The sequence below is a fragment of the Petaurus breviceps genome, unplaced genomic scaffold (assembly GCF_028583685.1).
Source record: "Petaurus breviceps papuanus isolate PSGF00001 unplaced genomic scaffold, PetGlider_PUasm1.0 551, whole genome shotgun sequence".
Classification (NCBI taxonomy): domain Eukaryota; kingdom Metazoa; phylum Chordata; class Mammalia; order Diprotodontia; family Petauridae; genus Petaurus; species Petaurus breviceps.
Window position 1 is genome coordinate 34,560,834 of NW_027186372.1, and position 23,223 is coordinate 34,584,056.

The window sequence follows — 23,223 nt, forward strand, 5'->3', positions numbered from 1 at the left end:
CACTATACTAAATGCATTGTAATAATTATGTCATTTGAGCCTCATAACAACCCTGGGAGGTAAGTACTATTATTATCCCCATTTTACCTCAGAGAAAACGGAGATAGTACTTAAGTGACTTGCCCAGGGACATATAACTGGTAAGTATCTGAGGCCAAATTTGAACTCAGGTCTTCCTGATTCCAGGCCCAGTCCTCTATCTACTGCATCGTCTTGTTGTTCAGTTGCATCTGACTCTTTGTGACCCCATTTGGGGTTTTCTTGGCAAAGATACTGGAGTGGTTTGCCATTTTCCCTCTCCAGCTCATTTTACAGCTAGCTGTAATAGCTCAATAATAGGGTAGGTAAAGATATTAAAGACAATATTTGTAAAGTGCCTGGTATACAGCAGGTACTTAATAAATATTTGTTTCCTAACTTCTAGCTCTGGATTTATGATCCTAATCACCTCAATGTTTTTGGTACCTCAGTTTCCCCTTTTAGAGAATACTGATCTCTAAGGTTCATTCCACCTCTAATAGTCTATATTCTAAGGTTCCTTCTGGTTCTTAACATTCTGTGAGGTCTCTTTCCTAAGGTTTGCCCTCTTTCAGCTGTGATATTTCATGACAGTCAAAAATATGAAGGTAATATTAAAATTAACCTCCGAGCCATCCAGAGTCAAGGGTCAGCTTGATTTTGGATACTAAGAGAGAAGGGCTGAGATGCTACTGACTGGAGAGGAGACTTTTCTCTGGGCTTTTGTTCTGGCTTGTAAATGCTCCCTAGAGCCTCATGGGGGCATCCCCTACCCAGGGCTCAGCACAATATTTATAGCTATGACTTCATGTTCTTTTTTTTTTCCTCTCCAGAAGCCATCTCCATGGCCTGCATATTTATAAATCTGGCTAGGCAGAAATAGACACTGGGAGGGGAGGGTTTGGAAGCTTCACGAACAGGTTGGATGCAACAATTCCATTTGGAACCAGTCCTGAATGTGCCGGCAGCCTGTGTCTCTGCCCTGGCTGCAAGTGACTTCATGAGCAGATAGCCAATTGTATGGGCCACTAGCTTGTGATGTCACAACCTTTCCTGGGTTGTCATTTCCCAAGAGAGAACATCTGTCTCTTTGTTGGTTCATTCATTCATGCAATGTTTGTAAAATGCTTCAGAGACAATGAGTACTGCTCACTTCCCTACCTACCATGTCACCCTGTTTCCAAAGACTGCTCTCACTTCCCTTCCCTGGTAGAAAAACCCAGGGTAGGGTCTCGGCTTAAGTAGTTTTTAACCCAACTTACTCTCCTAAATCAACAAATCCGATGCTTTTCATTGTCCCTCGAGCCTTAGATAGCCTTCTTGTCCAACAGTAACTCAATGAACCCAGACTCACTGCAATGACTGAGCACTTTCCAACATTCTCTCATTCATTCATTTATTCATTCATTCACCCACCAACGTCATACATGCTACTATGAACAAGGCACTGTGTGCTAGGCACTAGAGATAACACTCAAGTATTTCTTGAGTGTCTGTTCTGTTCCAGGCACTGTGAGAGATGCTGGGGATACAAATAGAAAAGTGAGAGAGTGTCTGTCCTCATGGAGTTTACATTCTTCTGTTGGGGAATACAATGTGCTCACAGATTTGTTCACAACAAATACAAAACAAAGATTGCAAGAGAGGCCTTACAGTTAGGGGAATCAGAAAAGAAGTTTCGAAGGAGGCAATTCTTGGGCTGCGCCTTGAAGGGAGCCAGAGGTCCCAAGACACTGAGATGTTAAAAGTATATAAAGAGAAGAGTGCTGGGGTGTCAAAACATAGGAGTGGAACATGGATGATAATCCTTGCAAAGGAGACCAAAAAAAGATGGGTATGAAAGGAAGGAAGTGAGGGAGTTTCCACAGAAACCCAAGGAAGAGAGAGTCTCCAGAGAAAGGGTGGTCAACAACGCGAAATAACGCAAAGACGTCAAGGATAGGATCTGAGAAAAGGCTCTTAGGTTTAGCAATAAAGAAATCACTGGTGACCATGGAAAGAATAGTTTGAGCTGAGTAGTAGGGTTGGAAGCCAGGTTGCAAGGGGTTGAGAAGTGAAAGGCTAGGGAGAAAGTGGAGATAATGAGTATAGTCAGCTTTCTCACTAAATGATTTTTCAGTTGCATGCAAAGTTTTTTTTTTTAAGCAATTGGGGTTAAGTAACTTGCTCAAGGTTATTTAAAGGTCAGTTATTTTTTGTGTGGGTGCCTAGTATCTGAGGCCAGAACCGATCCCAGGTCTCCCGACTCTGGGACCAGTGCTCTTACTCACTGCGCCACCTGGCTGCCCCTCCATGTAAAGTTTTTTTAATAATAGTATTTTCTTTTTCCTCCAGTTACATATAAAGACAATTTTTAACATTCATTTAAAATTTTTTCTAGTTCCAAATTTTTTCCCTTCCTCCCTTACCTCCCACTTATCTGAGATGGTAAAGCAATTACCTTATGGGGACTTGTCCTGGTTGGGGGCCTTCTAGTGGGGTCAGCTGAAATTCCTAGGGAAGGTTCTGTACACCTTGATTTTGTATTTGAACCTGAAGGCTTGAGGCCTTTTCTTCATGGCTGTGACTTTGGGATCAGAACCCCTCCTTAATTGTTACCTTCTTCATTGTAGTGAGTCACTCCAATAGAAAACATCTGGATTCTTCTTCAAAAGAGGTAGTAATCAGGGCTAAGTGACTTGCCCAGGGTCACACAGCTAGTAAGTGTCTGAGGTCAGGTTTGAACTCAGGTCTTCCTGACTCCAGGGCTTATGTGCTATCCACTACACCACCTACCATGTTTCCCCGATAATAAGACACTGTCTTACTATTTTTTTTTTTTGGAAAGAAAAACACCAGAGGGCTTATTTTCAGGGGAGGGCTTATGTTGTCCTGCCTCAGCTCTCCTCCACAGCACTGCTCTCAATGGTGCCAGCAAGCAAATCACTGGGGAAGAACAGGATGACACGCGCACTGCTGCAGCTCTGATTGGATGCAGCTCAGAGCGCGGCGTGCGTTTCACCCGGGGGGGGGACGGTGCATACAGAGGGTACCGTAATGTAGCGTGTAGCTCAGGGGATCACCTTCACTACAGTAGCAATCTCAATAGGGCTTATTTTCGGGGGAAGGCTTATTTTAGAGGAATCTTACACAGTAAGGGGAGGGCTTATTTTCGGGATAGGTCTTATTATCGGGGAAACATGGTACCTGCCTCAGATCTATCTTTTTCTTCTTCTCCCTTTTTTTTTTTTTTTTTTGCTTTTTGGAGGGCAATTGGGGTTAAGTGACTTGCCCAAGGTCACATGGCTAGTTTTTGTGCTAAGTGTCTGAGGTCAAATTTGAACTCAGGTCCTCCTGACTCCAGTGCCGGTGCTCTATTCACTGTGCCACCTAGCCGCCCCATCAGATCTATCTTCTTGAGGGCAACAGAAACACTTTCACTCAGGTAGAGAATACTATGGATAAGAACAAATAAACAAACAAATACTTACAGACTGGGCAACTGTAGACCCAAAAAAGAGAGAGAGCATTTAAGTCTGGAGAGAGAGTTCAGTGGTTTCCACCCTCCATCTTTAGAAATTCCATCCTTTGCCTCCCCCCAAATCTCCTCTTTTAATCCTTGATTCCCTGAGACCTCTATATTCTAGAATTCTAAAATGACTTTATCTCAGAGCTACAAGGGACTTCCGAGGTCATCTAATCCAAACTCCTACTTAAAGAGGTAGTCTGAGGGACAGCTAGGTGGTGCAGTGGATAGAGCACCAGCCCTGGAGTCAGGAGGACCTGAATTCAAATTCAGCCTCAGATACTCACAAGCTGTGTGACCTTGGGCAAGTCATTTAACCCTGATTGCCAAGAGAAAAAGGAGTATTCTTTGTGGTATTAATAACAGCAGGTGATCATTCAGCCTCTGCTTGAACACCTTCAGATCCCTCCTCCCGAATTAATACTACTTCGTCCCCTCTTATGGTCTGCATTATATTCTATTGCTATGATAATTATTTGTGTCTATATTTTATCTAGCCTACTCACCTACAGGGAGCTCTTTGAGGACAAATATTATTCATCTTATTCATCTCTGTATTTTCCAGCATAGGGCTCTGCACATAGTAGGCACCTAATAAATAATTATGGAATGAATGAATGCATTTATCTTTAGGCATACCCACATACCCTTTGCATCTGGGAGATTTCTTCTGATCCAAAAATAATAATTGCTATCATTTTATATGGCTCCTTAAGGTTTGAAATGTGCTTATATTATCTTATACAACAACAAGGGAGTTAGGTGCTATTATTATCCTCATTTTATGGATTAGGAAACTGAGGTAGACAAAGGTCATGTGATTTACCCAGGGTCAGTAAGTACCTAAGGTCATATCTGAACTCAAGTCTATTGATGTCGGGCCCAGTGTTGAATCTACAAAGCCACCCAGATGCTGCTTCTGCTTTGCTTCTAATTCCACTGTCCCTCCCCCTGGCATAGGTCAAGTCTATCTTCTGCGGCTCCCTGAGCATCAGTGGTCCCAGCTACTGTGAGAACTGGACATTGTCCCCACATTTTAGTGAGGCCTGAGGAACTGGGATAGGCAGTCATTTCCAAGCAGGCTCCAGTAACTGTATGGCTGGAAGAAGGGGTCCCTCAGAGTAGCCTTCGAACAATACCTCAGTTTTAGGGTGTCCAGACTCTACCTATATTGGTAATCTGACAACAGCTCTCTGGGGAGGAGGATTTGAATGGTAATTCTGTTGTTAGCTATCCTTCTCTTTCTCAGATTGGCAGTAGGAAGGTTGCGCCAGCCAAAAATATTTGTGTGGGTGGAGGAAAGTTAACTTTATTTTTCCGCCTTTTTCTCCTTTCCTGGAAACCAGGGTCATGTCAAATACAGCAACACAGAAGCAGGAATAGAAGGGAAGCCGCCCACAGGGAGAAAGGGAGGGAAAAAGGGAATGAGGATCAAGCCCCTTCTCCTGGGCCCCTCTTCCTCCACCTCCTTGAGCCAGACTGAAAATGAAGCCAGGCTAGGAAGGATTATTTGGGCTCTTTGGGTTGAGATTGAGGAGGGAGCAGCCCTGGCCTGGTCTCAGCCCTTAGATCTCTGGCCTTCCCCCCACCCCCAAAACGACTTGGTCATTTGAAATCAAACACCAAAAGCATAAGATTTGGAATCAAAGGACCTAGGTTTAAATCTTTAAAAAAATATATGTATACATATATATATGTGTGTGTACACACACACACACACACACACACACACACATACACATTTGGGTGACAAGGTGGCACAGTGAATAGAACACCGGCCCTGGAGTCAGAAGGACCTGAGTTCAAATCCAGCCTCAGACACTTAACACTAGTTGTGTGACCTTGGGCAAGTCACTTAATCCCAATAGCTTTGCAATATATATACTATGCTTATGACCTTGAATAAGTCACTTCTTATGCCTCAGTTTCTCAGAGAATTGATACAGATGATTTCTAAAATACCTTCTTAGCTTTAAACCTGTGATCCTGAAAGGTTCTGATTTTGTAGGACACACAGATGGAGAGCAGAATCAAAGAATCAGAAGCAGAAGGGAGCTTAGAGGGGCAGCTAGGTGGCGCAGTGAGTAAAGCGCCGGCCCTGGAGTCAGGAGGACCCAAGTTCGGTTCTGGCCTCAGATACTTAACACCCACACATAAAAAACTAGCCATGTAACCTTGGGCAAGTTACTTAACCCCAATTACCCTCCAAAATAAAAAAATCTAAGAACATAAAAAGTATCAAATAAAACAAGTTTAGGGACGGCCCCGTAGCACAGCAAGTAAGAGCACCGGCTCCAGTGTCAGGATGACCTGGGGATCTAATCTGGGCTCAGATACTCAGCACTGCACCCAGAAATAACTGGCCTTGTAACCTTGGGCAAGTTACTTAACCCCAATTACCCTCCAAAATGAAAAAATCTAAGAACATAAAAAGTATCAAATAAAACAAGTTTAGGGACGGCCCCGTAGCACAGCGAGTAAGAGCACCGGCTCCAGTGTCAGGATGACCTGGGGATCGAATCCTGGGCTCAGATACTTATCACCCACCCAGAAACACCTGGCCGTGTAACCTTGAGCAAGTTACTTAACATCAATTGCTTAAAAAAAAAAGAAAAAAAAGAAGAAGGGAGCTTAGAGGTCTTTCTAGTTCAACCTTCCTGCACCATTTTATGTGTGAGGAAATGGCCCCCAGAGAGGATCATAGACTGGGCTGCCCTTAAATCTGGACTGCAGGCTTGGAGCTGCAAAGGGACTACCACTATCTTTTCATTTTACAGGTGAGGAAAAAGAGAACCAGAAAAGTGAGATGGATTATCCTAGGTCACACAGTGAGAAAGGCACAGACTTGGATTCCTAATCTAGGTCCCTGCGGCAAACCCAGGTCTCTTTCCTCTACCTAGTGTGGGAATTCTCTAGATATGTCCCTACCAGAGGCTCTTGTACTTTGTGTATCACTCTCTAAATTGTATATTTTGTGGAGCTGACCTCTCGAAAGCCTGTTTCTAGCTGGGTCTATGAGGGTGGGCCTGAGTGAGCTTGTGAGGCAATTAAGGATGCCTTCAGAAGAATGGGTACACAGTAGAGTTGTATGGCATCATTAACATCATTAGAGCAGGAGCACTGATTAACTTCAACAGGAGTGGATAGGCTACGAGACAGAGAGAGAGAGAGAGAGAGAGAGAGAGAGAGAGAGAGAGAGAGAGAGAGAGAGAGAGAGAGAGAGAGAGAGAGAGAGAGAGAGAGAGAGAGAGAGAGAGAGAGAGAGAGAGAGAGAGAGAGCGAGAGAGAGAGAGAGAGAGAGAGAGAGAGAGAGAGAGAGAGAGAGAGAGAGAGAGAGAGAGAGACAGAGACAGAGACAGAGAGAGAGACAGAGACAGAGACAGAGACAGAGAGACAGAGAGACAGAGAGAGAGAGACAGAGAGACAGAGACAGAGACAGAGAGAGAGACAGAGACAGAGACAGAGACAGAGATACAGAGAGACAGAGAGAGAGAGACAGAGAGAGAGGAGAGACAGAGACAGAGAGAGAAGAGAGAGAGAGAGAGACAGAGAGAGAGAGAGAGAGTGTGGGGAGAAGATTGAGGTCAAAGCCCCAGTCCTTGTGGTGATACCCCCTTTCGCCACCCTTCCCAGGTTCTAGTTTCTTAATTTCACCAGCTGTCAATACTCCATCCATTAAGGCTAGTCAGTCACTCTTGGGATTCACACATGGGCCCTTCTGCAGCTGGCATGGGTTTTCCACAGGGATCAGATTTACTCTTATCTTCCTGGACTGGTTACAAGAATCTCTCTAGGTCAGAGAACAGCTCGTCTCAGAAACCAAGGCCACGTCCCTAGCCCACCCCAAACTGGCCTTGGTAGTTAAAAGAACTGATCTCTAATCACAGGCCTGGAAAGGATAAAGGTAGAGGTGGGCACCCACTTGGACATTAATTTTCATTGACCTCTCCAACCCAATTGTGCCCAGGCGCACCCGCCACCTTCCCCTGGTCACAATTTTATTTTGTTGATAAAATTTCAACATTGCATGCAAATTTGGCCTCTGACACTACCTGGGTGAGACTGGTCACTTAATTGCTGTTTACCTTAGTTTCTTCTTCTGTAAGATGGGATAATAAGAGTACCTACCTCCCAGGGTTATTGTGGGCATCTAATTGGAGAATATTTGTCGTGCTTCGTTCACAGTGCCGGGAACACAGAAGGTACTATGTAAATGTTAGCACTTATTATTGTAATTATTAATAAAATACTATTTGTGAAGTACTTTTTGCACAGTGCTTGGCACATAGTGAGAGCTCTATAAACGTTAATTATTTTCATCCCACCACAGGCATCATTAAATGCCCAACAAAGTACAATCCCCGAAAAGTTCACCAAAACTACGCTGTGATGGTTTTACGTCTCAGCTGGGTATTATACTAAGCTTTTTGTGAACTTTTTCCTTTCAATTGCTTTTTGCTGTTTCATGAAATGATACTACTTGTAATCTTTTGTCCTCCACCTCTACAATGTTTAGGAAGAGTCTTTTACATGGACAGGAATAGACATGTAAAGGAGGAAGGGTTAGAGCAGGGGAATCTTAGCCTGGGGTCACTTTGGCAAGGACATTGAGTGCTTGAAGGGGAATCGTGTGAACTAAGTCTAGAAAGGTAGGCTGAGCCAGAACTATTTCAAATGTCAAACAGTATAGCTTGGATTTTATTCTACAGACAGTAGGGAGCTGCTAATGATTCTAAGAGTTAGTGATATGGTTAAACCTGTGCTTTACTTCAAAGTCTTTAACTTTCTTCCTCTTAAGAGCTTTGGCCATTTCAATCTTTTTTCATTAAGTTCCCCTATCATTCACTTCCTGACTCCTTGCCCTTTGATGGCTGGCATGGAGAGGGCTGTATGTAGAGGCCAATTCATGCTGGCCTTGGTCTCTGACCCAAGTGGCTTCAGTTGGGGCAGAACTCTCAACATCTGGATACCGAGTTTCAAGTCTGGTGGAGCCAAGCTAACATCCTGCCTCACATCACCTATGCATTAGGAAGATTATTTTGGTAGCTAGGTGGAAGATGAATTGGAGAGCTTAGAGGAAAAAAGGACACCAGTTAGGTAGCTAGTATGGTGTCCCAGGAGAAAGGTGATAAAGCCCTGAACCTATGTGATACATATGTGAATGGAGAGAGAATGGAAGAAAGGGATTCTGTGGAGGAGATGTTCTTAAGCTGGGGTCCCCAGTCTAGTAAGAGGGGCTGTGGATAGATTTTGTGGGGCCTGTGAAATTTGATAGGGAACAATATAGCATTTCCTTCAATTATTTAAAACCATTATTCTGAGGGAGGCTCCATAGGCATCACCAGACTGCCAAAGGCTTCCAAGATATGAAAAAGACTGAGACCCCCTGGTTTAGAGGCCGACTCTTTAAAAGAATCTGGCCTATTTCAGCAGATTTAGATTACGAGTTAGGAAACCTGACTTCTAGTCCTGAACCTGCCACTAATTAGAACAAGGACCTTGTATGAACTTGGTCAAGTTTTCCTACCCTGAGTCTCAGTTTTCCCATCTATAAAATGATGGGATTGTACTAAGGTCCCTTCTAGCTGTAAGAATCTTTGTCCTTTACTAATACCTGACATTTTTTCCTCTTTTTTTTTTTCCAGTACAGGTGGATTCATTTTGAAGCCAGTACTCAAATACGTGAGACATCATCAGGAAGGGAGGGTTAGAATAGCTTATCTCCGAGTAATCCAAACCTATCTCTGCCCCTGCCCCTGCCGAGCATTCACGTCTAGCCCTGTGAAGTCCACTGCCCAGGGGGTCCCCTCCAGGGAAGTGAAGTGACTTCCTATTTGTCTTAGAGGTTGTGATCAGATACTGCCCAGGTCTGAGACTGGGTCCCCTTCCTAAAGACAAACATAGGCTGCCCCAGGACCCAGAGGGGACACTCCCTCAGGTGAAGAATCCCAAACCAGCTTTCCCAGAGGGAGTAAAGAGTGAGCATACCATGTTTGGTACTCAGCTGTTCCAGCCTCAGCCCTCAGGGACCAGAACCAGTGAAGGAAGATCTCTCTCTGATGACTTTGGACTTCCTGAGGAAGGCTACAAGTGCCCAGTCATGGAGTCCAAGGAGGACAGCTTGAGCACATTTGAAGGTCCAGAACAGGCCAGTCTTTTGGACCTAGAAGAGGAAGAGGAAAAAGACTTGGACAAAGTACCCCGTGGAACAAGGGAAGATGAGTCCCAGCTGTCAAGTCCCCTTTTAGCCCATTCGGTCAGTGGTCCTAAGCAAGCCCCTGAGAGCTCTCATGAGACACGTGGTACCAGCCAGGACTGGAAAGTAGCCAGAGTCCAGCCTGTCACAGTGTCCAGCCCCAGCTCAACCCAGAAACCAGGTAAGTCAGATTCTTTTCCCCTTTCCTCAAGTTCAGTCTCTGGCAAAGTAGTGAGAGAAGTGGGATTTGTCTTCCCAATTTCTGGCTGCTACTTTTTTCTCTTCTTCCTAATCCTACTCCAGTGGCCTTAGGCCCTTTATCCATCTCTCCTTCAACCAGTCGCCCAAGCCTACCTGCATAAAACGAGCTGAGAAACATTCACTTCCTTCAGTGCTTCACAGGGGTTCTGGGACCCCAGTGGTGGGAAATGCACTCCATTGCATATTACAGCCCTGTGTAGTTTTCCCATCATGGGCAATTTTTATTCATATCTTCTGCTAAGTCCTCCTTTGAGAATTTATCCAACATGTTAGAGGACTTCCTTGGTTTCTTTTAATATCTCAAGGATACTGTACTACTCAGGCAAGCCAAACTATTGTCTCTCTATCTCTCTATATGATTGACATTTCCTTCCCTGATGCTGTATATCTCTGATATATTTTGTGCTTATTTACTGTGCTTAAGTTACTGTTGGTAATATACTGTAGCCTGCTTATCACAGTATAAGCTGTCCAGTGCCCTTGGGACAACAATTTTGATTCCTCTGAGACTGTGTTGTATGAGGGAAGATGGCTTGAAGGATGAAGAAGATTACTGTTTGGAAGTCATATTTCTTTAATGTATTTTTAAAATTCCTATTCTAGGAATCTTTGCCTTAAGAAGCTCATCTTTTGGGAGAAAACATACACGTGTGTGCACACACACACACAGAACAAAAACCAAAAGAACAAAAACAAACACTGCTCTGCACCCCCAATTATAAGTGAACTTTTTGGGCTGCATGGTGTCACTATTAGTTATGAGCTATATAGCCTCACTAGGAGAATATGGATGTCTAAAAAGACAGTTTTGAGCATCAAGGAGGAAGGTGGGGTAATTGAAAGTACCAGGAAGTTGCCTGAATGTTCCTTAGTCTGATCTCATTTCTGGACTTTGTTTATTATATGCTGTTCTGCCTGCCAGTATCTCTATTCTCTCTCTTCCTCTCTTCCTCTCTCCCTCTCTCTAGCTCTCTCTCTCTCTCTCTCTCTCTCTCTCTCTCTCATTCTCTTCACCCCCCCCGACATCTACATCCATATCTATAGCCATCCATCTACCCACTCTCCTCCTCCTTCTTCTCTCTTTCTCCCCCCTCCAGAATAATAATTAGTATTTACATAGCACTTTAAGGTTTGTAAAACACTTTTCACTTTAACTTATGTGATCCTCACAACTCTATGAGGTAGGTGGTATTATTATCCCCATTTTACAAGTGGGGAAACTAAAGCTGAGAGGTTAAGTGACTTGCCTAGAATCACACAGCTAATAAATATCTGAGGCAGGATTTGAACTCACGTCTTCTTAACTCCAAATCCCTCGCTCTACCACCTACTGCTTCTGTCTATCCGTTTCTATCTATCATCTGTTTGTCTGTCTTCCTCCCTGCTTGCCTATCTGTCTATTGCCTATTCCAAGGGATCGATGAAAAAAGCTGCTGATTCAACTGCAAGTTATAATATAGAAAACATATCTCTTATCTTCTCTGTTTTTCTAGTGTAGATGTTTATGTTGATCTTTTTTTTTGAACGATTATGGAGTTAATTGAGATTTTGTAGTGCTCCAGGGCTTGATTTAATTAGTTCACTATCATTTGCAACTGGAAGCATTTTGAGAATCTCAGCATTAATGGAGAATCTTTTTTATTTGGATTCTTTATTTGATTCTGGATACTGGGACAGCTGACTGCTGCAGTGGATAGAGCACTGGACCTGGAGTCAGACACTCACTATCTGTATGACCTTGGGCAAGTCGCTTAACCTCTGTCTTAATTCACTGGAAAAGGAAATGGCAAACCATCTCAGTATCTTTGCCAAGAAAACCCCATGTACATTTGGTCCATGGAGTCATGAAGAGGCGGGTATGACTGAATGACAACAACAAAATTGATGTTGGGAGATGTTGACCTACTTTGAAGAATTTTGTCATGCTTGTCATAAAATTTCTCAACTTCTCATCTTCTGCAACAGATGTTAGCATCGAGCTTTAGTATCTTCATGCTGTTCTGTTTACTTGTGATCATCATACATTTTTTCCCACAACAAGATGTTTCTTTGGGACCATGAAAACTAACTGCCAACTATTCTGTTTATTTCTATGATGAGAGCTCAGGAGCTCATCTTCCATTTAGTGGGGTTTCTTTAAGTTTCGTCTTTCACATATAGAGAAAAGGTCAATACTGACATGGTCCAGTTCCATAGGACGTTCACTAGTTGGTTATTGAACAAAGATAAATGGAATTTATGGCATAGTCTAAAAATGGAGTGACTCTTAGCCCTCTCTTTCCCCTTTACCCCACTATTCCACCACTGTCTCTGAAAACTGAAGAGGGCTACACGGTCCTGAAAGCTATTTTGTGTTTTTATTTGTTCCATGTTTTCATGGCCAAAAATTTGTCATTTGGTGACCCAAGTTTCAGAAGATTAGCTTCCCTATAAAAAATTAGGTTCATTTATTCATGCAACAAGCATTTATTTAGTATTTACTATGTTCCAGGGATGGTGCTAGGCACTAAGATACCAAGATTTAAAAAAAGAAAGGGAAGTTTTAATATAATAATAATAATGTTCTGAATAGACCCATAGTTTAATTATGAAAAATCATGTCATAAAACATGGAAGGTAGGAGATTTGTTTTGCTTGACTATACATATTTAAAAAACAGGGCTTTGTTTTTCTTTCTCTTTTCCAAAGTGATGGTGAAATAGGAGGGAAATCAAATAAATACTTGTTAATTGAAAAAAAGCTATAAAAAGAGAAATAATGTCTGTCTGCAAGAAACTTAAATTCTATTTAGGGAAATATAAATATGAATATATACAAAATAAATAGAAATTAATTTCTAGGAGATAGAGAGGCACTAGCAGCTGGGAGTGGGGAGGAGGAAATCAAATTGACCTCATGTGTAAGAGATGGCACTTGAGCTGATCCTTGAAAGAAGCCAGGAATTCTATATGTTGGAGATGAGGAAGAAGCTTATTACAGGCACTGGGGAGAGCTTGTGTAAAGGCATGGCTGATGGAGTCAGTTACTTAAGCACCTACTATGTGCTAAGCTCTAGGGATTCAAAGAGAGTGAAAAGATAGTCCTTGTTCTCAAAGATCCCATCATCTAACAGGGGAGACTAACATGCAAACAACTATGCACAAACAAGTTTTATATAGGATAAATAGGAAATAATCAACAGAGGGGAGGCACTAGAATTAAGAGCGATTGGGAAAGCATTGCTATAGAAAGTGGGATTTTGGTTGGGACTTGAAGGAAGCCAGGAGGCAGAGATGAGGAGGGAGAGCATTCCAGGGATGGAGGACAGCCAGAAAAAAATTCCTGGAGCTGAGAGATGGAGTGTCTTGTTCTGAGAGTAGCCAGGAGACCAATGTCACTGAATTGAAGTATTCATGGTGGGGAGGGAGGTGTAAAGTATAAGAAGACTAGGTGTGTGTGTGTGTGTATGTGTGTATGTGTGTGTGTGTGTGTGTGTGTGTGTGTGTTGGGAGAGTGGAAATCAGATTATGAAGGGCTTTGAATGACAAAGACGATTTTATATGTGATCTCGAAGGTGGCAGGAGAGAGAATGCTGTGCCCAAGGAGCAAGTTTGTCTGGAACACAGAGGTAATAAAAGATGCGAATTCTTTGTGCAATCTAATGTACAAAAAAGGTAGACTGGAGCCAGACTGTGAAGGGCTTTAAATGTCAAACAGAGGAGTTTTTATATCTTCTCCTAGAGGTAATTAGGAGCTTCTTGAACTGGGGGAAGACATTCTTTAAACTGTGCTTTAAGAGTATCAGTCTGGCAGTTATGCAAAGGATGGATTGAAGACTTCTCCAGCAATGTTGTAGAGGTATAATTCAAAAGATTTGACAATGGATTAGATATAGGGGATGGGGTGAGGAAAGAGTCAAGGATGGCTCTGAGGTTGAGAATCTAAGGGACTGGAAGGATGGTGGTATCCTCACAAGAAACAGGTAAATTAGAAAGAGGGATAAGTTTTGGGGGAAAAAAAGTGTTTTATTCTGGACATAGTGAGTTTCAGATGTCTATGGGACATCCAGTTGGAAATGTCCAATGGATACTTGGTGATGCAGATGTGTGGTTCAGAAGATAGATTAGGTTTACATATATATATGTATATATATATACATATACATATATATGGATATCTATATCTATATATAGCTGGGGAATAATTGAACCTATGGGAGCTTAAGAGATCATCAAGTGATAGAATATAGAAAATCATAATAATTATTAGAGTTAGCATTTACATAGCACTTTAAAACTTGCAAAGTATTTAAACAATTTCATTTCATCCTGTGAGGCAGGTACTACTGTCATCCTTATTTTGCAGATGAGGAAACTGAGGCAGGCAGGTTAAGTGACTTCCCTAGCGTTATACAGCTTGTAAATGGCTGAGGCAGGATTCAAACTCTAGTTTTCCTGATTGCCAGATCTAGTGCTATCCATGGCACCACCTAACTTCCCCGAAGAGGAAGACAGAAGAGAAAAGGAGAATGCAATAAAGTCATTCTCCTCTCAAGTAGGCTTACATTCTAACAGGGGACACAACTTTGAGCCAAATGAATGCATCACTGAGGATATAATTAATGTCCTGGCAAAAAAGTGATTGTCCAGAGATGACCACGTCTACTTGTGATTAGGACTAACCTTAGTCCTCAGCTCCTTTCTCCCCTGAGAGTAAAGGGACAAGTGACTGGAGTTATTTCCTTTTATTCAGTAAGGTTTTATGGAGCTCCTGTGTTTAGCCTTTTATTAGGAGCTGGGGGAGATAAAGGAGAGTCTTACCCTTGAAGAGTTTATAAATACAGATACAAAACTATAGGTTGTTTAAATAAATAGGATTTTTGATAAATAAGACACTAATCCTGTTTGTATATGATATTGTTCTAAGTTCTAGAATATTACATTAATACTTCATTAAGTCCTAGAACACCAGAAGAGGGTCATACTTAATAATATCTTTCATTGTTGTTCAGTCATTTCAGTCACATCCATTCTTCATGACCCCATTTGGGGTTTTCTTGACAAAGATATTGAAGTCGTTCACCATTGCCTTCTCCAGCTCATTTTACAGATGAGGAAACTCAGGCAAACAGGGTTAAGTCACTTGTCCAGGGTCACACAGCTAGTCAGTATTTGAGGTTAGATTTGAACTCAGCTCTTCCTGACTCTAGGCCTGGCACTCTATCACCTAGTTACTAATGACATCTATGACTATTCAAAAGATGTTGGCCTAGTAAGAAGAAACCAATAATAACTGACATTTATAGGGCAGTTACAGGTTTTATCTTATTTGACTCCCACAATAATTCTATGTGATAGATACTACAAGTATTTCTATTCTAATTTTACAGGTGAGGAAATTGAGGCTCAGAGATAGTAAGTTACAAAAAAAGGAGGAGAGCTGATCATGTATCTAGAGCAAAGGATAACAGTTGAACTGGAAAGTGTTGCACTGGTGTCCATAAAATATTAAAATACCAAGAGGCAGGGAGTATGGCACAGCAGAAAGAGCACTGACTCTGGCATCAGAGGACCTGGGTTCAAATCTGTCTCTGAGACTTACTATTTCTGTGACCTTGAGCAAGTCCTCTAACTTCCCTGAGCCTCTATTTCTCTCTCTATGAAATGAGGGGGTTGGATTAAATCGCCTCTGGCATTGTCTTTTAACTTCTCAAGACATCAGTTTCCTTATCTGTAAGATGAGGGCTGGATCAAAGATAAGTTTTTGGCTCTTGTCCAGTTTTAAGTCTATTATTCTATGAGTGTATCATTCTATGAGTGTCTCTATGGCAACTGTTGGAGGATATGATCAAGAATTATATAGGATGAGAAGGCATGGGTGGTTAGTAAGTAGTCACCTCAGGAGAGAGCACCCACATAAAGGAGAGGAAGTGTTGACATTTAAGACAGTCTCAGTTTAAGATAAAAAATGTGTGACTCAGATGGTCTGATCAGAGGACAAAATGGTCACTGGCCTGGGGGTATCAGGGAGAGTTTCCTAGAAAGCAAATTTTTGAAGAGGGATGGGTAGGATTTGGACCGAAGGAGAGGAGGGAGAGGAGATAGAGGTGGAGGTAGGAATGAATAACCAGATTAATGTAGGAAAATAAACACCAGAAACTTTCTACCAGGTTGCATCTTTAAAAGATTATCACCAGGTAGATCATGTTCATTTACCAACCTTTTCTGCCTAGGGGTTTCAGTTTCACCCTGTCAAAAATGAGGAAGAAGATTGTCATAGATGTCTAACAGTGTCTGGATCTATAATTTAATGTTATATGTGGGTATCAGGGAAGAGACCAACCTAGCTAAAAGACAGTCTTCATGGGAGATAAGTTTCAAAAGGTCTGCTGATTCTGGAAGCAGAGATTTGAATGCTAGGCTAAATTAGATCCTTCAAGCTGGGGAATAGAAGTACCTCTAGAATCTCTCTAAGTGGCCTGGCCTTTTGGGGATGGAGCCTTAGACGTTTGGGGATCCCTCTTCCTTTGTGTCCCTAGCCCAACTGGAAGGGTTCCCTCAGGGACTCCATGGGGATGGGCGGAACCCTAGCTGTTTCCTGATAACAAGCAGAAAACTGGCTGCGGTTGGGTGTTGGAGTCAGAAAACACCTTCTGAGTCAGTTTGAGTGGAAAATAGACCATTTCTAGATGGGAAGAAAATGAGGGAGCCAAGGACAACCATAGGGGACATGAGGAAAATGAGGAGAAATTGGACCTGGTATATATCTGCAAAAAGCAGCAGGGAACTTTTGCCAAGTGACACCCTGGCAGAGGGTGTAGTGGGCTGATAGTTTTTTGGGAGGGCTTTGACAATCAGAAAAGGAAGAGAATTCAATTTGTTTTATTCTAATGTAGACATTAGCCATATCTTCCCAATCCTTCTCTTCTCCCTAGCCTTTTTGAGTCAAATAACAATAATGATGTCCCATATTTTTTCAGTGCTTTAAAGTTTATAAAGTACATATATATGTATACATATATATACACTATATATATGTATACATATATACATTATATATATATAATTTTACTCTTTCAATCCTATTCATTGAATTCATTTGGTTCCTTCAACCCAAAACAATGAGAATGAGAAAACTGAGGGTCAGGGATGGGAGATAGCTTGCCTCTGGTCATAATTATTACAACAGAGACAGAACCTGTGTGCCTTTCACCACAACAGGAAGTCATCCTTCTTTTACAGATGCAGAAATCGAGGCTATAGGTTTAGAACTTTAGAGATCTTACCAATGACTCTGTTCGATTCCTTCATTTTTCAGATAGAAAACTTAAGTCCCAGAAAGAAGATGCAATATGCCTAAGATCATCACACCATTTAGGGGCATAGACAAGGTTAGAAATCCAGTTCTTCTGACATGATATCATTGTTTGACATCATGCTTGCATCTCCTACCACATGTCCTCATCACCTCTGTTACCGTCTGGAATGGGTGGCCAAGGGATGCTATGGAAGACCCCTCCTTGCCAGTGGGGAGAGGATAAGGTTTGGATTTGTGATTTCACTATTAAAAGGAGCTTCTAGTGGGGAAACTCCCTCTACCAATGTAGATTACCATCTTCTCTGCAACTTGTCCAGGTAATAAAGTCAAAATGTGTCAGACAGAAGAAATTGACCCCAGTTCTTCCTGGATTTCTCTTTCCACAAAGCCATGTTTCTGTTCATAACAATAACATATTGACGTGTAGGACCTTAAACTCCTTTCTCATAATAATAACTAACAGCTATGTATAGTGTTTTATTTTTTTAAAAGCCCTGTTGAACCAAGAGGTCTTTAAGCAAAAGGAGGCCAGGCTGTGATGAAGGAGCTATACTATTTTGGGTTCTCCTCAGCACCAAGGACAGCTATCTGCGAAGCCTTTGGCAAGGTTTAGGGCTCAGTTTATGACCAAATTAGGAAAAAAGGGGGGCTCTTTTTCTAATATTAGAGATGAGCTACATGCCAGGTGATGAGACCTTTTATGCCTCTCCCTTTTTGTTCAGTGAAGTGTGGTAGGAATCTCACTGGACTGAGCCAGGAAACCTGAATTCTCTGCCATCTATTGTCGGTATGATCCTGGGTAAAATACCTTATATCAGTTCATCAGCAAGCATTTTATTAAGAACTTACTATGTGATGGATACTATACTAAGTGCTAGGAATACAAGGACTAAAATTAAAAGTCCCTACCATTAACGAGTTAATTTTCTATCAAGACAGACAACATGTATACCTAAAAATATTATATATATATGTATATATATAATATTCTATCAAGGTAGACAATATACATACTTAAAAATATTCAATGTTTGCACAAAGTATAAACAACAGTATATACAAAGTAATTTTGTAGGGGAGGCCTTAGCAGCTGATGGGGTCAGGAAGGAGGTGATGTTCATAGAGGAGATGATGCAGTTTCCTTTTCTGTGAGATGAGGGGGTTGGATTAGATAATCTCTAAATTTCCTTCCAGCTTTTATAGTCTAAGAGCCTCAATTTCTAGTTATCCAGGGATTAACTGGAATCTGAGTGGTTCCAGAAACCCTCCAACAATTGGGAAGCTTCCTGATTGGCTGAGAGTGAGCCTAGGTTCGCCAAATGGACCACTGAGTTCAGGAACAAGAGCACCTGATTGGATGAATCACAGTTCATTTTGGGAATATTTTGGTCTGGGAGCTGTCATAGGCCTGAGGAGAGTTCACACACTAGGACATGGAGTCTAGGTCTAGGGAGTCATCATAGCTCTTAGACCTGGGGTGGGAAGGGGCCTCAGAAGTAATCTAATCCAATCACCTCATTTTATGGTGAGAGACCCAGAGAGGTCATGTGACTTGCTTGTGGTCACACAGGTAGTAGCAGAAAACTGGGGAGATCTAGCTTAGGCAGGCTGGCCCCAGTTAATATGTTCTGAGTTATTTTATTTAATCCACACTCCACCTGCAATCCTATTCCTTAGGTAATGTTCATTTCCCTTGGGAAATAAATTTGAAAAAAATACAGCCCTGTGCTATGGAGGGAATGTATGTCAGAGGGAGAGTAGGTGCTAGAATAATATACTAAAATATAGTGCATTTGGAAGAGAGAGGGAGGAAAGGGGAGGGGAGATCTGGCACAATTGTTCTCTTAATGCAGGGAGCCAAGTAGGCCCATTGACTAAGAAGGTGCTGAGACCTGGTTCTTCAAGTTAGGGTATGAAGATCACTTACATTAGGACAGAATAAGAAGGATAATCTTTAGGGCAAATTCCCCAGATTAACTCTGGCCACCTGAGGCCTGCAGAAGCTATCTAATCAGTAAGGCCTAAAACCTAGGGCATCATCCTTCTTATCAGGAGTCAATCTGGGACCAGGTCTGTGATTCCTTTTGAGGCAGGGGTCAAGGCTGGGATCAGGCTGGGACAGGGCTCGTTCTGGGGCTGAGATTGTGGTCAACCTGGGATCAGGTTTTGTGCTCAAAGAATTTAGTTGTTCTCTGTAGACATAGAGACAGACAGTGGCCTTGACCTCCTTAGAATGTTGAGGCAACATAGACAAGACAGATACCAGGAAGCCCTGAGAATACTAGCTCCCCTCCCTAGAGCCTAGCAGAAGAAAGGCTAAGAGGAAATAGGAAGCCTCTGTTTCTTTGTTTCATCTACTACCCTGTGGAATTTTGACCATGTCATAGATTTAGAACCTAGAAAAGTTAGCCCACCCATTTTACAGATTAAAAAAACTGAGGTCCAGGGAAAGAAAATGACATTGTCCAAGGTCACATGGGTAATAAGTTGAAAAGCTGGAATTTGAACTCAGATTCTCTGACTCCATATCTAGCATACTTTCCTCTATCCCTGGACTGGTATCTGGGATGGAGGTGTGAGGGGGTGGGAAGGAAAGAAGAAGGAATATACCCCCCAACCCTATAGATGCACAAGAATATTGCATAAATCCAATACAATCTCATGCATCTATATACACCCAGATTAAAACATTTTCTTTTTTCTTCTTTTCTCCCTCAAACACACCCACACATTAAAAGCACATGCTCTCTTTCTTTCTCGGCCTCCCTGTCTCTGACACATGCTGTTCCCTGGCTTCCTATATAGATTCATAGATCATTAGAGCTGGAAAAGGAGATCATGTAGTCCAACCCCCTCATTTACAGAGATGGGCTTCTAGTTGATTGTCTCTGAGAAGCCTCCTGAAAAGGTGGGTGATATACTTTGCCTTGCAGATCATCAAAGCTTGGCACCCTCTCCCTCTCTCCCGCCCCCTCATTGTGAGCTGCCATAGCACAATGCCACCTCCCAGGGACAGGACACTCCAATAGCGACTCTGCGTCAGTGGAATGCAATGTAGACCCATGAGGTCATTCAACATTCTGTTGGTGGGGGGGAGTCACACAGGGAGGCGAAAGCTGGTATGTACCCACTGTAATCCAAATTCCAGGGTGAAGATGCTTCACACCTCTCCAGGACTCCCAGGGCATGTGGATTCCTATTAGCGGACATGTTTAACTTGTTTTTAACTAAAACTCGTTTTCACCTGTCTCTCCTATTTCTCTCCCTACCTCTTTTTGATTCCTACACAGTTGAACAGGGGACTTTGAGGATTTCTTTCCAGCCCTGCTTTCTTTGTCTCCTCTGGCAGGGTGCTTGTGTAGGAGTCCCCTGCTTATTAGGTGGCAGAGACACTTAAGTTCTTGGTGACTTTGGGTCTGAAGTGGAAAGAAAAACATGAAAGAGAAAGTACGAGGGAGGCAGAGATGATCCAAGGGAGACAGAGGGACTCAGAGGGAGAAGCAGAATCAGAGCAAGAAAGAAAGAATCTGAGAATCAAGAGGAAGGTAGAGGGAAGCTGAATCAGGGAAAGATACGGAGTCGGATCTTAACATCCTTTCAAATTGTAGAGAGAGTTCGCAGAAAAGGAAGGGGAGACAGAAACAGGGAAAGAGACTATCAGACAAGGGGGGGGGAGAGACAGAGACAGAGACAGAGAGAGAAACAGACAAAGACGGGGGGGGGGGGAGAGGAAGGAAGGAAGAGAGAGGGAAAGAGAAAGGGCGGGGGGGGGCGGGGCGGGGGGGCGGGAGTGGTGGCACACGGAGGGAGAGGAGGAGAGAGATGCGAGTGAGCTACTGAACTTGGCCCCGATGTACTGAGGACTGCGCGGCGCTAGGGCCCTGGGGGAGCCGGCGGGACAGGAGCAGTAACGTGGCTTACTTGGGGCTCACTCGGGGCTCTCTCTCTGCTAACGGGAGCCAGGCGGGCGGAGGCAGCGCAGCGGGGGCTCTGGCTGGGGCCGGGCGGGGCGGGGCGGGGCAGGGCAGGGCAGGAGGGGAGCGCAGCAGCTCAGGGACACACACTACGGGCCAGGTGCGCTGAGACGGGGTTGGCTGTCTGGCCCTCTTGTACCGGGGACCAGCACCTTCCGACTGTGCTCGAGGTAAGAAGAATCTGTGGGACCTGCCACATTATATTCCTCGGGGGGCAGCAGAGTAGGGCAGGGCAGCTGAGTCCGGGCAGGGCAAGCTCAACTTTCCATCGGTGCCCCTGCGGGGGCGGCTGTGGGGGTAGTGGAAAGATCAGAGAATTGAGAACTTGGGGGTGAAATCCCTGCGCCGACAATTATTAGCTGTGTGACCTTGAGCAAGTCGCTTGACATCTCTGGGCCTCTGTTTCCTCATCTGTAAAATGAAGGGTTCGGACTAGACATCCTCTAAGGTCCCTCTGAGGTTTTCATCCTGAGACCTGTTTGCTGACTCTTGTCCTTACCTGTCCTGCTTCCTTAGAGCCAGGCTGTCCAGTACTAGGGAAGAGAAAAACAGAAACCAACTTCCCACAGGCCAATGGCCAGGGCACTGCCCTGGGAGCATCACTGGCTGCTGGACAGGGAATGAGGAGGACTTGAGGCTTTACCTTGGAAGAGGGTCCTACCTGCAAACTGCAGTGAAACTGGGGTAGCAGAAAAATCCTAGATCGAAAGTCAGGAGACCTGTGCTCTAGTACTGGCTCTTCCATTGACTGTCAGGGCTACAGGGAAAATAGCTTCCCTTCCCGGACCTCACTTTCTTCTAGGTAAAATGAGCAGCTATTGCCCACTTCCTCACTGGCATAAACAGAGGGCTAGCCTGGTGTCCCTATGAACTTTAGTGTTCTTCTCTGATGCCACCCCCCACGCTCTAGCTCCTCTGGACCAGGAAAAACAACCTGTTGGACTGCAGCTGGGTTTGCCCAACTTAGACTGCTCATGCAGCCAGGGGAACTTGGTGTCCTCTGAACTCCCTAGCAGACAGTGGCAGCTGATGTCATTTCTCAGGCCTTGGAGTCTCTCCTTCATGTGTGGAGTAGCAAGCATGGGGAGAAGAGTCTTTCCTAAGTTCCATGGTGTGTGTGTGTGTGTGTGTGTGTGTGTGTGTGTGTGTGTGTGTGTGTGTGTGTGTGTGTGTGTGTTGGGGAGGTGTTGGTAACCAGTCTTGGCTCAGGGCACTGGAGAGAGCTACTCTGTTCCAGAGACCTTCTGGTGGTTTTCTTGGCTCATGAGATGCATTAGGTCTGGGGCCTTGACTTATCTATCTAGTGGGAAAATAACATTCTTGTGTGTTCCTGGTGAGTTCTGAGAGAGAGAGAGAGAGACAGAGATAGAGACAGAGAGACAGAGAGACAGAAAGAGAGACAGAGAGAGAGAGAATGAGAGAGAGAGAGAGACAGACAGAGAGAGACAGAGACAGACAGAGACAGAGACAGACAGAGACAGAGACAGACAGAGACAGAGAGAGACAGAGACAGAGAGAGAGAGAGACAGAGAGTCTATGTGTGTTTATAATCAGGAGTGAGGTGGTGAGTGAACAGCTCCTGCAAGGATAGGGGACAGACTCTGGGGATATGCTCTTTGGCAGGCCAGAAGCCCTCAGTGTGGCTGGGTTATTGATAACCGGCTTGGGTCTTGGATCAGTCTTGGTGACACCTCCTTCATCCCCCTCCCACTCCCCTAGGTTCAGCATGAATCCAGAGGGGTGGGTGGAGGGTCGGTGGATTAAGCCTCTGGCTATGGCCTTCCCTCTTGGTAGAGGTTTATTTAGGGGGCGGGGGAAACGCCCACTGGGGACTGAGACAGCTTGCCATGTGAATACTGCAGTGTGGGGGTGGAGACTGAGGGCGCCCACACCTTGTCACATGTTTTAGCAAAAGGGTAAGAAGGGGAGCTGAATTAGAGTGAAGTGGAAGATGGGGGTGGGGTGCAGTGGGT

At 43.7% G+C, this 23,223-nt stretch overlaps 2 protein-coding genes across 12 annotated transcripts in view; one reads left to right on the forward strand and one right to left on the reverse strand.

Moving 5' to 3' along the window:
• Positions 1-11,807, reverse strand: part of HNRNPH1 (heterogeneous nuclear ribonucleoprotein H1) — a 329,511-nt gene extending 317,704 nt beyond the window's left edge. For all 8 annotated transcript variants that reach the window (XM_069102611.1, XM_069102608.1, XM_069102613.1 and 5 more), the window contains exon 1: positions 11,798-11,807. The gene's annotated coding sequence lies outside the window, so the exon portion shown is untranslated. The remainder of the gene's footprint in view (positions 1-11,797) is intronic.
• Positions 1-23,223, forward strand: part of SYNPO (synaptopodin) — a 65,511-nt gene that overhangs the window by 10,040 nt on the left and 32,248 nt on the right. For 2 of the 4 annotated variants that reach the window (XM_069102593.1, XM_069102595.1), the window contains exon 2: positions 9,169-9,900. In XM_069102593.1, coding sequence (XP_068958694.1) covers positions 9,513-9,900 — 388 coding nt within the window. In that variant the 5' untranslated portion in view covers positions 9,169-9,512. Of the gene's footprint in view, positions 1-9,168; positions 9,901-21,099; positions 21,421-23,223 lie in introns of those variants that run through there. The other 2 variants (XM_069102594.1, XR_011171242.1) reach the window with 2 other exon arrangements.